At 49.0% G+C, this 13,807-nt stretch overlaps 3 protein-coding genes across 3 annotated transcripts; 2 read left to right on the top strand and 1 right to left on the bottom strand.

Annotated features, from left to right (window-relative positions):
* Nucleotides 1–23: 23 nt before the first annotated feature.
* E1B28_012608 (uncharacterized protein) lies at nt 24–5,127 on the bottom strand. Its single transcript, XM_043157739.1, has 7 exons — nt 5,023–5,127; nt 4,714–4,966; nt 2,344–4,659; nt 1,007–2,284; nt 443–952; nt 299–387; nt 24–247 (listed from the first exon to the last, which is right to left on the bottom strand). The coding sequence occupies exons 2-7, from the start codon at nt 4,906–4,908 to the stop codon at nt 178–180; spliced, it is 4,458 nt and encodes a 1,485-aa protein (XP_043005107.1). The 5' UTR covers nt 4,909–4,966; nt 5,023–5,127; the 3' UTR covers nt 24–177.
* A 163-nt stretch (nt 5,128–5,290) lies between these two features.
* On the top strand, nt 5,291–6,810 carry E1B28_012607 (uncharacterized protein). The gene is made up of 3 exons (XM_043157738.1): nt 5,291–5,552; nt 5,612–5,670; nt 5,720–6,810. The coding sequence occupies exon 3, from the start codon at nt 5,744–5,746 to the stop codon at nt 6,425–6,427; it is 684 nt and encodes a 227-aa protein (XP_043005106.1). The 5' UTR covers nt 5,291–5,552; nt 5,612–5,670; nt 5,720–5,743; the 3' UTR covers nt 6,428–6,810.
* A 1,898-nt stretch (nt 6,811–8,708) lies between these two features.
* E1B28_012606 (uncharacterized protein) lies at nt 8,709–13,671 on the top strand. Its single transcript, XM_043157737.1, has 8 exons — nt 8,709–9,933; nt 9,986–12,011; nt 12,072–12,154; nt 12,211–12,358; nt 12,420–12,511; nt 12,587–12,803; nt 12,864–12,913; nt 12,964–13,671. Exons 1-8 carry the CDS (start codon nt 8,778–8,780, stop codon nt 13,539–13,541), a joined length of 4,350 nt encoding a protein of 1,449 aa, XP_043005105.1. The 5' UTR covers nt 8,709–8,777; the 3' UTR covers nt 13,542–13,671.
* Nucleotides 13,672–13,807: the final 136 nt, after the last annotated feature.

The raw sequence follows: 13,807 nt of genomic DNA, 5'->3' as shown, positions 1-13,807 counted from the left end.
TGCATTGCAAAAATGGGAAAGCAGATGAAGATGGGATGGATCAATGGAAGGTAAATCAAAGCCTGTTCATCGCTCAGCTTAATAAATCAGGTTTAGGCATAACTTAAGTAATGTTGTGGTGTAAGATCTAAGACAAGTGAGCTAAATGAGGGGGGGACTAGATCACACCTCGTCCGTTCAAAGCAAAAGTTGCGAATGGTCAACCATGATGCCTTGCACCCGGTTAACGACAGCTTCTGGGTACTGTCTGTGATCACCATGTCAGAGGAAGGATGTAAGTCCAGAACATCAAACAAACCTAGTTTTCATCCGCTCCACGAGCGCATGTGCCCTGTCACGATGTCCAGCACCTAACTCGGCACGAACCATGGCTTCCCATGTCGATGGCTAGTCAATGTCGTTTAGCAGACAGTAGGAGGGACGGTAGCAGCAGGAAACTCACCTCTCGATAAATGGGTTCTAGCGGACCCACCGCAGTATTAGCCGCTGGTCGAACTACTTCACCATTGCCGTTGAGATGTGGTCCGACGTGATTGTGCATGCCTGCCATTCCGACCGGAGGATCGACAGTCCCCTCAAATATTTCCCTTGCCCTTTCCACATCTCCAACAGTACTATATCCCTTGATCAGTCCATTCACGATATACGCCGTCATATGAATTCCTTTTTCATTCATGAGCTCGATGTATCCAGGGGCGAGGTCCATTCGTCGATGGGCGACGAGTACATTCACCAAAGCTTCGACAGCTAGTGCATCGAGCACAGACGGGGGTATCGACGAAAACGTGCTTTGTGCGAGTTGTAGATCTTTTAACACGCAGCCGTAGGCACTGATCAAGGTAGCGTAATGCGTCGACTGCACTCTGAGGTGTGGAGATGCAGCGAGAGTAGCGAATGTTGCTTGAAGAGCAGGGACATCTATCGGCTCAAGGGCATATGCATCCATTAGAAGCTGTGATCAAAGAACGTGAACATCGAGGCCAAAATATGAAGGGCAAAAGAAAACCTTGTACGTGTACTCAGTCGGGGCAACACCAAGTCGCTGCATCTCCTCGAAATACCATAATGCATGCTCCCGATCAGGTTTTGTTGTGGTATATAGTTGCATCATAGTGTTGAACGGGGGTACCCTAGGCTTGAAACTCAATTGCATAGACATTTCCTTGAACAGCGTCTCCGCACTAGCTACGTCCCCAACCCTCGCACAGGCACCAATCACTGCACCGTACGTTATTGGTGAGGGTGAATATCGTGAGGACTTCATTTCTGTGAAAAGCTCCAAAGCCTTGTCGGCCTTGCGGGCTTTGGCTAACTTGCTGATAATGTTATTGTAAAGGTATACGTTGGGTTCCACGCCATGAGAAAGGGCCTCCTGATAGAGCTCCATCGCATTGGAAGTGTCGTCCGTGGTATCCTTGACATGTAACACCAGACCTCCGTACGCATCCGCAGAGGGTGCCCCACCCTGTTCCAACATCCTTCCCCTATGAATGTGTGCTTTTTCCGCCTGACCAGCTTGGCATAAAGCAATTATCATTCCGTCTTCAATGATGAACCAGCTCTCGCTCTGCATCTTCTTATTCCTCTCCATGGTTTTGAGTAGGTTCTGAGCGACCCGATAGACGTAATATATCCGATCCAACTCGCCTGCACGGCCAAACGCGGCTACAAGTTGAGACAAAGTGGCCGGGGACGGAACTTTCCGTTGCTTGGTGAGGTGATTATGGAAAGTAGTGAAGAGCTGGTCAGTGAAGGGGCGAGTATTCGCGGTTGTCAAGACACGCCTGCTAAGGTATTCGTTGAGAGATTTTGTGAGTTTGACGTCGATATACATGGACTCTGGGATATCGGTATACGGTAAGTCGGTGTCACCTTCCTGGAATCCTGGAACTTGAGATGACACCATTGGGGAAGTGGGAGCACTGCTCGCTTGCTCGCTTCCGACACTGCTCTCAGTGCTTTCCCAGGAACTCTCGAAGGTATTGCTAAGGTATCCCTTCAAGCCTCCCACCTCCGGAACGCTTTCCTGGATGATATTTCTGATCTCACCAGGCGTGCGACCATACGAGATTGCGTTGACCAGACTTGTCTTTAACAGGGCCGGCCATTCGATATCCCATTCCAAACGGGAGGTCATAATCTTGGCATCCCTCAACAAGGCAAGTAGGACGTCGTTCTGCTGCTCAGGAGCACCCTCCGGATTCAGCCCGTAAATAGTGGCTCGGTCGAGAAGAGCAACCCAATCTGTTGGCTGAAGGGCGCTTAATGAGGGTATCATAGTGACCTGCCAATAGAAGTAAACACCATCAGTTTCATGTAAGTATGCTTTGGCGAGTGACCTACCTCCGGGTACTGCTTTCTCTCACGCGAGTAGGCAGTCAACAAGCCAATGTCCATAACTCGCAGATAATTCATTTTCAACTTTTCCCAAACCCGATAAATCGCGATTGCTTGGTGTAAGCTGAGAGAAGGCGAGAGGAAGAGTCTCTCTACAAATGGTACAGCGATGTTTCTGAACCTGATCAAATCTCGGTCCCTTTCACTGATGAGTGTCTGTATTTCCATCTGTCTCGCATGATTTGGGAGTGGATCTCTGCTCAACTGTGTCTCCATCGCCGCTATTGTCGCACCCATAATCTCGTACGAGTTGGATAATTCTGAAGTCATGTGGACACACCTGTCTACTTCACCGAGCGTGAAGAGGACATCCCATAATCCTTTTATTATGGTTGAAGATCCCGGAGCGGCCAGCGGAGTTTGGGCACCGGGAGGGATTATAGTTGTTACTATGTCGAGGTGTGAAAGCGCAATCCTCTTGACGTCAGCCTGCTGTGCCGGCTCGACGGAAGAACTGAGTTGTTGCAAGCGCACGGCACGGTCCAAGTTAACTCGAGCAGCAAGATACTTCGAGAAGGCTGGTAGCACAACGTTGTCGACCTCTGCAGTTTGAGACCATCTGGAAAGGAGAGTATTGAGCGTTTGCAATACATTAGCCCCAGTATCCTGGCTGCTGAGCTGTTCATAATTGTCGAGTGTTATGACGCTCGTCTCGTGTTCTGCTTCATTTACCAATGCCTCGAGCATGACAGCCCATCCCATAGCGTCGGGACGTGTGGGGGAGTTCTCAAGAGGCTGAAGAGGATGGATACTCCTTGGGGAATGGGGCTGTTCGAGAAGGCGGTTGAACCAAAGCAATGCGGTCGACAAGTCCTTTTCTCCACGGGAAACACCTGCAGGAGGGGTACCAGTCATAGAAGTCGAAGAATCCGAAGACGATATTGGAGCTACGGCTACATCAACCGGACCTTCACCGGTACAGAAACCGCTAACGATCGTCGTGAAAGTTGAGATAGACGGTTTAAATCCATCTGATCCAAGCATTACCTCTAAAGTCTCCAGCGCCATTTCAGGCATTCCACACCTGAAATAAGCGTCGATCATGGAATTATATACCAACATTGCATGCCTCTGCTGCTGTGGCGTGGACAAACTTTCGAGAGGAAACTGTTCTTTGAATTGTTCGAAGGAATCTTTACAGCCGGAAATCTCGCCACCTTTAGCCAGTGCCGTAATAAGATGGGCGTACATGTGAGGTGTTGCTAGCCTGAAAGAGTGACCGTCCTTCTCTGCACGTCTCAAAGATGCTGTTTCCACCGCCTCCCATACAGTTATGGCGCCCTGAACATTGCCGTGGGTCGCACACACGCGGAGGAGATTTTTGTAAAGAAAGTCAGGGATCAGATCGGACGACGAGGGTATTGTGAGCATGGCGCGGAACAGGGACAGTGCCGTTGGGACGGTGGATTGAAGCTCCTGCTCTATTCGCAGAAATTTTTCCTCGACCTGATGCAAAGCAGGAGATTTCCATTTGGCGTCGTAATGCATTCGGGCGACTGCACGCGAGAGCTCTCCATGCCTGTCGATGAAGGCACGAATCATGGTAAAATACGTGTGAAAGTCAGGATGGAGGTCTTGCGAGAGCAATGCATTGTACGTTTGCAGGAGAAGGTTTAGTGGTTCTCCTGCAACGCGGCAGTCATAAAGAGCCTGGAGTGCGCGGTTAAAATCGTGGAGGGTAGGGTTCGTGGGTGTTTGTTCGAGAGACTTGAGGAAGGAAAGGACCACTTGTGTAGTGTATTCCGGGTCTTTGGAAGGAGAAGTGAAATGGAGTGCTTGATTGGGCTTGGTAACTGATAACGGAGGTGAGGAGGGTGGCAGAGGAGAATTTGGTCTGGTTAGTGGCAAAACAGACTGAGGAGAAGAGGGATCGGTAGATGATTGCGGTTCTATTGAAGCAAAATGACTAGTAGCTGCTGGTGGTGGTGGACCTGCAGACATCTCCACCGAGCTCTCCTCGGTAGGCTGTTGATCTGCGGAACCGGCGCTGCTTGTACTACTGCATCGTACACCTTCTCCATCGAAGACATGCCTGGATTGAGCTTGAAGCTGTTGAACAGACTTGAGGACACCCAAACGGTGCTCATGCCGAGAATGAGATACGCTGTGACTACGTATTCGGGGACGTTGAGCTTGACCGGATGACCTTCGTGGCGTGCTAGCGGAAGGCGTGGCTGATTCCTCTTGTTCGTCTATCTGCACGTAACTCCCATCGTCAACAGCAATTGTAGGGTTGGCTTGAGTTACGGCACGAGAGGCACCCTAAACAAAGAGAAAAAATCAGTTGCAAGAAGATTTGCACGCGGAACAGCATACATGGTATCCATGCGTGAACCTTCCGCCTCGAGGTCCGCTGTTGTTGCTGTTGAAATAGCCAGAGCCGGGGTTGCCTTTTGCTGAAGAAGAAGACGGAAGCTGTAGGACATTCCTGATGGTATGATGCGACTGTGTATGAACTGCTGCGACACGACCAGTCGAATGGATTAATGTAGTAGCGACTTTGGGCAGCATGACGCCCAGTTCATTGAACCACCGAACTCGCCCAAGAAGATTATGATGGAAAAGAGAGCTGCAAACCTCAAAATCAAAATCAAAACATAGAGAGTTAACTGAAAAAAAAATTACCTCTTTTCCAAGGGTCAGTTTGGGACACCAGAAGGGGTCGTTGGAATAGTGAGGACGGAAGGAGGATGTGTATATGTAAGTACCAGTCGGGGTGAAATTGACCTTGAAAAAAAGGATTTACGTGATGAAGGACGTATACGCTCGGCTTGAGTCATCTCCCATCGCAGCCAATCACAGCTCACGCGCAATTTGCGGAAGACCTTCGTGAAAGACCGGGTTTGCCTTTAATCTTATCTGATAGGGTACCGTACCGGAAATCGTTTGGCGCCCGACCCACATTCCCCAATACCAAAACGGAAAGTCGCTCCGCCTTCTCTCGCTTCCCCATCCCTACACGAAGACTATCCTCCACTTTTTTTCCCAAATTTCTTGGCTATCAGATCACATTCATAATAGGCAACAAGTTTGATCCTCGACTCGCTCTGAGCGGGAGCTGTAAAACTGCTGCGATCGCGCAACCAACTTCCTCGTGGTCGCCACTGGCTGTGGCAAAGGCAAAGGCTTTAGTGTTGTGGGTTTACTACGCGTCGGTGAGCTAACATCCTTGCCCTGTTTTCCTCAATTGTAACCGTATCCTCCCCGTCTGCAGGAGTGGCGATAGTTTCAAGCAACTTTGACCTGCCAGGAATCCGAAGTATTTGTTTGTCGGTAAGTCCATTTCTCATGATCACTCAGCCATCGCTGACCTTCACGCCAGCTATATTGCGCGACCTAAACCCCGATGGACAGGAATATTCCAACGAGCAGTGCTCCCATAGAGATACCCTCTCGTGGTCGATCCATGTCGCCATCTCAAGTGCCATATCTGCCCGCTTCACACTCTCCTGAATTGCTCTTCGAAATGTCCCCTGTCGATATTGAACAAGAGGTTCAATTCTCTTCCGTTCGTCCTGTAACTATTTCTGTTTCTCGTTGGAACAGGGATCGCCTTTTCTCCTTCCCTAAGAAGCTTCCTGGAACGTTAGTAAACCACGCTTCCTCCCCGCGACCCGATCCACAGCAATGGTCAAGTCAGGCAGCCTCCGATCCAAGGTCTTCAAATTCACGCCCATCTTGTAAAGATCAGCACGCATACTCTCAAAAGTCGGAGTCCAGAAGTACTCTGACGACCACTCCTCCGATTATAAGGACAGTCGCAGTTCACAAAATTGCTGGCTTTCAACCCGAAAGATCTGCAGCGGATCTCCAGTCGAATAGTCCTCGCATTCCCATCGTCCAAGATAATCCACGGCCTCTTCTCGCTCCTTCTGATACCTCCTTGTCGGTTACCTTGCCCTGGCTCCTGCCTGGCACCAAAGATGGAGATGACGACGACTACTACTATCTTTCGCAGTCTCCAGCGTTCTTTGACTTCAAAAAGTTCCTCCTCTGTCGCCTTGAGAACAGCAGGTTGGCAACACCTTGACAGAACGCTCTACATGGCGTCCCTTTTCTATAGAAGTACGGTCTTTTTAACACGATTATCGGCAGTTTATCTCTGACAACTACCGCGTTTTCTTCACAAAATGTCCTGACCGCCTAGCCTGCCATCGTCTCATTCACTTCATTAACGTTTAGAGCATCGTACACATCATCAACCACATTGTATTTATATTGATTCCCATTCCCAGTCGTGCAGATACTCCATACTTGTCACAAACCCCCCTTGACTCCCCTTTGCATATTCATCCCCAGCATATTCATACTGCATATCATTCACCTTGGACTGTCCTAGAAACGCATACAGACCGATTTCGTCAGTCGACCTTTGACTACTACACATACTTGGTGTACTAATTCCATCAGCGCTGAACAATCAGCCCGCACATACGGATATCCTCATCCCTCTTCCCCAGATGCCCCGTAATTTATCAGTGGAAGTGCTTGGGAATGAAGACGAGCTGGCTCGTATCAAGTTCATAGGTACGAGTTCAGTACTTGATCACCATTTGAAGATGTGGTGATCAGCGAGCTAATTTCGGGTGATCTGAGGTGTGAACCGGCGCAAGGCACCGAATTGAAAATAACATCAGCATCACTGAACAGTAACGTCTCCATTAGGTGGAAACCTAGGTTTTACCTTCTCGACGTAAGGAAAAGATCACATCAATGCGCTACGGCTGACAGTAGGCATCATTCACAGATTCGCAATATGTAAGTCGCTAGCTTTTGTTTATCGGCGGATCACTATGATCTGTTTGTGGGCCTGAGATACGAAGCTAACCTCCGTACAGTGATTGAACTGGTTCGATGGCTGAGGCCCTCGGATCCTTACAAGGGCGGAGTATATATCGTGAGTCTATTCAGCAGCGTGAAGGCGGGACGAGAGCCGGTTAGCAAGAGGTTGAAGGTCGATAGACCTGTTCAGCGGGCCCTTTGAGAGATAATTAATCAGGGATTCCGGGGTGGCGTGTCAAAAACCTGGTTAGCCGATGTCTCAACTGTCAGCGCTTTGCTACAAGGCTCAAAAAGTGTGGGCGTTTGCCTGTGCGCTGGGGTTCGCACACTCAAACGCGGCAAGATAATCCCGCTTGCTTCTCCAGTAACCTCCTACACCGCTATATGTCTAAAAAGAACAGGTTGAATATCTGGTCGATTATTTACTCAATCAAAGATCAGTCAAGTCCGAATGCTCTCACAGATGTGCGGGACGATTGCCTCTGCGACTGGGATTGGCCTCAAGCACCATATGGTTTCCGACACCCTATGACCAGCTCGAAATTCCAACCTCGCGGGTACAGGTGGGTCGTGAAACGGGTACCCAAGGTGAAGGTACTGTGGTTTTGATGTATAAACGCCTGAAAACACTTTGGCAGATACCGCCCTGGCGTGCACACACGTCGAACGCTTTATGCCTGGTCCCTCGAAGACAGAAAAAAGAAAGGTAATCAGTATGCTGCCCGAATGCACGTTCAGCAAGCAATCAGGTCTTAGGGGGAAATGCTTACAATAATGGAATGGATAGTTTTAGCGTTTGACGCTCAACCAATCCTATCACGGAGAAGGGTCAACGTAACAAGCGTGTGTTTCCCCAGGAATATCTGAGGCGCTGCAGTGTTTAAGGCGCGCTATCTCCCGGTATCCTTGGAGCTCTGTCAATGGATCGGAGTCTCCAAAAGACTGATCGTTTTCAAAATGACATTCATGACAGATGTTATGAATGAATTAGGATTCAAAGCCGTGGGACTCACGGAGCTGCAGATTGAGTGTTCGAGGAAGCTTCTGAAGAGTTGGAGACTTGTAGACCGCAGATGCTAAATGAACTAAGGTATGGTCCCAGTACAAGATGAACCGAGTGAGTCGAATACATGTGTAGTCTAAGCAAAATTGTGATTGTGCGACGGATCGGTCGCATCACAAGTATATCCGTGATCTGAGAATAGGGAAGTCAGTGATCCTGACTAGCGGGTGCTAGTTTGCTGCGAATGGGTCGTCAAAGTTGAAGGGTGTGAACTTCAAAGAGGCGAATCGTGATCCGTACTGACACTTTCACAGTCGCCTGACAAAATCAATAAGCCAGGATAACGTTGGATTTGTTCCAGGGAATCGACGGTAAGTAAGATGGTGTCCGTCCGAAGGCTCATTTCTTTAGACCGACTGAGAGAGATAGAATATTGGTGCCTGGCGAGGGGTGGTATACCGACTTAGATAGATCACAACAAGGGCAAATAATGTGCTTCGTCACGGTCACGTGGAACATAGTTGTTGCAAGCACAAGTCACCCAACAACTACTCGTACCAAACGCCGGCATTGTCGTTGGGCACCGTCCAAGGCGATGGCCTCCTCTCGTCCAGCATGGCAAACAGAAGAACTTGAAGACGAGTGGATTGATGTCGAACCATCTACCAATCTCGACCGAGATATTGACGACGACAACGACGACTATCTCAACGGTTCTCGTTCCATATCTCTGACCGCACCGCTCGCCACAATAATTCACACCACTATTCATACGAACACAAATTCTCCATCCATATCTCCATCTTCATCTCCACCCTCATCTCCATCCTCATCTTCAACAACATCTAGTCGCCCTGCTGGAGGAACCTTTCTCGTTCATGCGAGCGTTGCGAATGGACCATTGCTACCAAAGACACCTGGGAGGAATAAGAAGGCCAACATAAAGGATTTTTTCAGTCCTTTACCATTAGAACGGATGTTCGAGCCGCCTTCACCGCCTTCAGCTTCACCACCTCTACGTCCTCCGCCACAATATAAATCATCTCCTGACTCCATCTCGAATCCTGTACCAATCCCATCTATTACTACTTTGCAGTCTAATAACTCCGAATCTGACGAGATTTTAGAGACAGACATTCCTGGCATGGCTTCATTTGACGGCCGTAAGCCGAGTCTCGCTTGTCAATTTACTTTCGCCGCCCCTCGAGAAACATGGTTGAACCCCAACACTAGTACACTCTATCCTCAAGCCGAAAGCACACCAGGTCACCTTCATCTTCCACATGGTGAACCACCTTCCTCAGAACCTCCTCTTCGACTCTTCCAGTTCCAATATGACACGTTCACTCGCGATCACTTATCCGCTATGGTCGACTCGATAGCTGTCAACACGGGTCCAGGTTCGGGAACTACTAACTCACCCACCAGTCCCAACAACGTCCTTTCCAAAGTGTCCGAACTACCTAGCACCAATTCTGACTTTTCCCATCTTCGAAGCGCCAAACGTCTCAAGCTCAGTCCGAGAAGCGAGTACGATGATGGTAGAGACGGTCCAAGGGAATCTACCGTTACGCGACCGAGGATATATGGAAAAGACTATGTCGGAGCATCCCAATCGCTCATGCAGGCGATTAAGGATGCGCGGGATTTCTCCACCATCTCCACGGTAGTTAGTGTGAGGCGTGGTGATCGTGATGACGATATGGAACGAAGCAAAAGTGAAAATATCAGTAGGTCTTGGGTTAAACATGGTAGGTATTCTTTTTGTACCACCTTTGTTCTCAGCTAACAAACCAGTGGTAGATCGTTCCATCTCTCCGTTCATTTATGCCCCCACCTCAGAACCTCATGGAGGCTACAGTTCCTCCCGATTTCGTGAACAGGCGGCTACTTTAATGGCGCAGCTTAAAGACGACATGCGAGGCCAGAAACGTATTTTCTCCGGTGAAAGCGAGTATTCCGTTATCAATCACCAGGAGGCGAGTTTGAATTTCGGTGATGGTTCGGAAACACGTCCATCCGATGGCACGCGCCAGTCATTGCGAATGGAAAGACCCGTTCCTTCACATGTTCCTGTACTATCTATTTCTTCTTCGCCCAGCAGGACTAGGTCGAGATCGGACTCTAAACAATCTACTCTTCGTCGTTTAGGTGCAGCTCACCCGACCGATGCCGAGTTGTCCCAACGTATGTCTAGAATGTCAGTCGGAGGCAGACGAACTTCTTCCTCCTCAACACAACCGACCCAGTCGGTAACTAATATTGCACCCATTTCCGGTCAAAGCCTATCCACCTCAGCTGCACCACCCTCTTATCCCTCTTCATCTGTTCGCCACACAACGGCTGATGATCTGAACCGATTCGTATCTTCCAGCACAGCCTCTGGTACGACGCTCACTTCAGGTAGTGTGCCTTCCTTTGTGAAGCATCCAGGGCCGGTGCAAATCAGGACTATTGCACCCAGTGACGTTCCTACGTTACCAGAGAGAATGGGTAACATGATGTTTGATAAAGTGCTGATGAAGTGGGTAAAGAGCAGTGCTACGGTAACATGGCCCGGTGATTATTTACCAACCGAGGAGGTCAGTGAAGATCCCTTTGGGGACATTGAAAGCTTGAGAGATGACTCGAAGGGACATAATAGCATGGATACCGCTGAGGAGAATCAGGAGGGAGATGAACAGTCTGTGCTTATGGGGCATACCGAGCTGAGCCGAGTCGAGGAGCAACCCGAGGTGGAGGACGAAGAGGAAATGATTCTTACCAGTTTCGAAACCGATGATCCTTCTGCGCGAATAGTGGACGTTATGACAGGCGTAGAAGATGACGATGCCCGAACTACTGATTCAGAGGCTGGTCAAGATGAACTCATTGCGGACGAGTCTTCTGAAGTCGGAGAAGCTGCAGTGGTAGTTATCGACACTAATTACCAGTCTCGGACGCCGTCACCGCCCCTTGACATTTCCGCCAGCCCATCCTCTGTCGTACCAATTGCAAACAATATTTCTGATACGCCTAACAGATCAACAATACTTCAACCACCCTCCTCTATACGTTCTGCGTTGAAATCTACTACAGTCACCCCGACGTCAGCGCTCAAGGACACGAGTCTCAAATACAAAACACCCTTACGACAACAAAAACATCGTCGTTCCGTCAGCTTTTCTGACGGAAAACGTGAGGGTCCCATTCGCGGATTGGGTCGTAATGCAGACGGTGATGAGGATGATGAGGACGTAGGGGATGAGTGTAACCACACGGTGCCGTCTGCACGGTCGAAACGTATAGCGGATATGATGGCAGCATTGGAGGACTCCGATAGCGATTCGAGGATTGATGAGTCACCCTCGAAAGGATCGTCATCCGAGGGTGTGAGACCTGAGGAACTTCAGCCCCTTACCAAACGCCAGCCCAGTTCAGCTCCTATCCATGGTGAATCTTTGGCTTCGAGAAGTCCGAGGAGGGTGTTCTCCCGGTCTGATGCTTTTAAGTTACCCAACAATACGGGGAATCGATGCAATGCAACATTCCTGACGGAGTGCTCGTTTGGTGTTGCACATGACCGTCTTGTGCAGGTGATCACGGACATTGAACCATTTGAACCTCATTGGGAGCAGTTAAATGCAATCGATTTGTCGGGGAAGAACATCGAGAGTGCCGCCAGATTAAAAGAGTTTTTACCTAAACTTGATTCCTTGAAACTGTCCGTCGGTATTCCTTTTAAACAGGCGCTGCATGCTGAACGTGTACCTCGTAGGAACAACAACCTCCTGTCATGGCTCAGTGGAATACCTGGCACAGTGCGGACGTTATCTGTCTCATCGAACAGGTGAGGAAGGTTGATCGTTCGTAGGTAAATCATTGGCTAAGTCGTTACTTCTGGGGCCAGCCTCACAAGATTAACCTCATACCATCACCTTTTAAATCTTGAGAACCTGGATATCAGTGGGAACGAGATAGAGTCATTAAGTCGTAAGTGAACCCACTGAACTTTCCGGCGGACTGAAGTTTGACCTTGAGTATTTCAGAGTTATCATGCCTCAGACACCTCCGCGAATTAAAGGCAGATGGGAATAAGATTACCAGCACAGAGGGACTGGAAAAAATGGACGGACTGGTGAAACTGAGTTTGCAAGGAAACCACATACGGTCGATTGAACTTGAACGGCATCGATGGTATGCTTTTTTTTTTACTTTTGGGTTGAAAAGTATCTCTTTGACTCACTTCCAATCATAGGAGCCACTTGGAGATGCTGAACCTGAGCATCAATCGTTTAGATAGCATATCAGAGTTGGCATCTCTGACTTCTCTGATCGTTTTAAACTTGGGTGAGGACGCAAAGTTTATCTTGTGTCCTTTGCAGATGGATGATGTTCTAATCGAAGACCTGTTTTCTTCTGCAGATAATAATTCACTAGAGACTATTGACTTCGGTGGAAACATGCCTCGACTTAGAATTCTTCGTGCTAGTGGAAATCGGCTGAGCGTATTGAACGCGAGCCGCGTTGCGAACTTGCGGACACTGTATCTGGACAACAACTCTCTGACACAGATCCTGAGACTAGAACGTTTGACCAAGTTGGAGAACTTGAGCGTGCGAAATCAGGGTGGTCGTGGATGGTGGGTGTTTTACTACTGCCTGGACGGCACTTGTGCTGACAGAAAAATCTTGATGCTCAGCCACTTTGGTGGGAGGGACACACGCGATGTGAGACGACTCTACCTTTCTGGTAAGGATGCAATTCGTTATTATAAAAATTGTCTCCCTAAAACTCGACAGGCAATGGGCTTGGCCCGGGATTCCTAAGTGAACGTTGCTACAACTTGGTCTATCTGGAATTGGCTGCGTGCAGGCTGACGCAACTGCCGGAAGGATTGAAAGACCTGATACCGAACGTTCGAGTGCTTAATCTCAACTACAACTTCTTGGAGGACGTGCGACCTCTCGAGGGACTGACCAGGATGGCCAAGTTAACGGTCATCGGGTCTCGGCTGAAAGGCACGAAGGCAATTATAAAGATCTTACAACAAATGCCGGAAGTCGAGATGCTGGACCTGAGAATGAATCCATGTACTCTAGGCTGGTACTTACCCCTGCTGGTGAAGGACGTACCAGGGGCACTCCAACCGTCCGAAGGTACAGGAGGGAAGAAGGGTAACAGTGGACCGGCATGGCAAGATTTGGACAGTAAATTCCGACGTGATTTGCCCAACGATTCGTACATAGGACGACTGGCATATCGGGGACTAGTGATGGAGGCGTGTCCGAAAATACGGATGCTGGACGGGATAGAAGTGACAGAGAAGGAGAGGGACAAAGCGCACAAGTTACTGGTGGGTATAATTGGGAAGAGATGAGAGTTGGTACTGGTATGTGCAGCCACCAAGCTCAGTGAGGTGGAAGCGCCAGATTTCTGTTGAATGAAAGTGTGTTTTGAGGATAGAAATGAACTGGTTTGAGTTGGCTCGGGCGGGGTGCCTGTGCCCTGGCTTTAATGTACCGAAAGCGGCAAGCGAGGCAATATAACCATAAAGGTAGTGCTTATGCAATGACCAGATTTGGATTGGCGATCGCTTGAGCTTCCTTGTTTGGAATTTTACAAAAACTGATATTTATTCCCCCG

Source organism: Marasmius oreades, chromosome 8, assembly GCF_018924745.1.
Source record: "Marasmius oreades isolate 03SP1 chromosome 8, whole genome shotgun sequence".
Lineage (NCBI taxonomy): Eukaryota > Fungi > Basidiomycota > Agaricomycetes > Agaricales > Marasmiaceae > Marasmius > Marasmius oreades.
This window is presented reverse-complemented; position numbering and strand designations above follow the sequence as displayed.

Coding starts and splice junctions, on each gene's coding strand:
- E1B28_012607 (XM_043157738.1), top strand. CDS start 5,744: ATGGACAGGAATATTCCAACGAGCAGTGCTCCCATAGAGATACCCTCT.
- E1B28_012606 (XM_043157737.1), top strand. CDS start 8,778: ATGGCCTCCTCTCGTCCAGCATGGCAAACAGAAGAACTTGAAGACGAG. Junction 12,012..12,071: donor TTATCTGTCTCATCGAACAG/GTGAGGAAGGTT, acceptor TTCTGGGGCCAG/CCTCACAAGATTAACCTCAT. Junction 12,804..12,863: donor AATCAGGGTGGTCGTGGATG/GTGGGTGTTTTA, acceptor CTTGATGCTCAG/CCACTTTGGTGGGAGGGACA.
- E1B28_012608 (XM_043157739.1), bottom strand. CDS start 4,908: ATGCTGCCCAAAGTCGCTACTACATTAATCCATTCGACTGGTCGTGTC. Junction 2,285..2,343: donor AGAGAAAGCAGTACCCGGAG/GTAGGTCACTCG, acceptor TTCTATTGGCAG/GTCACTATGATACCCTCATT. Junction 953..1,006: donor CGACTGAGTACACGTACAAG/GTTTTCTTTTGC, acceptor CTTTGATCACAG/CTTCTAATGGATGCATATGC.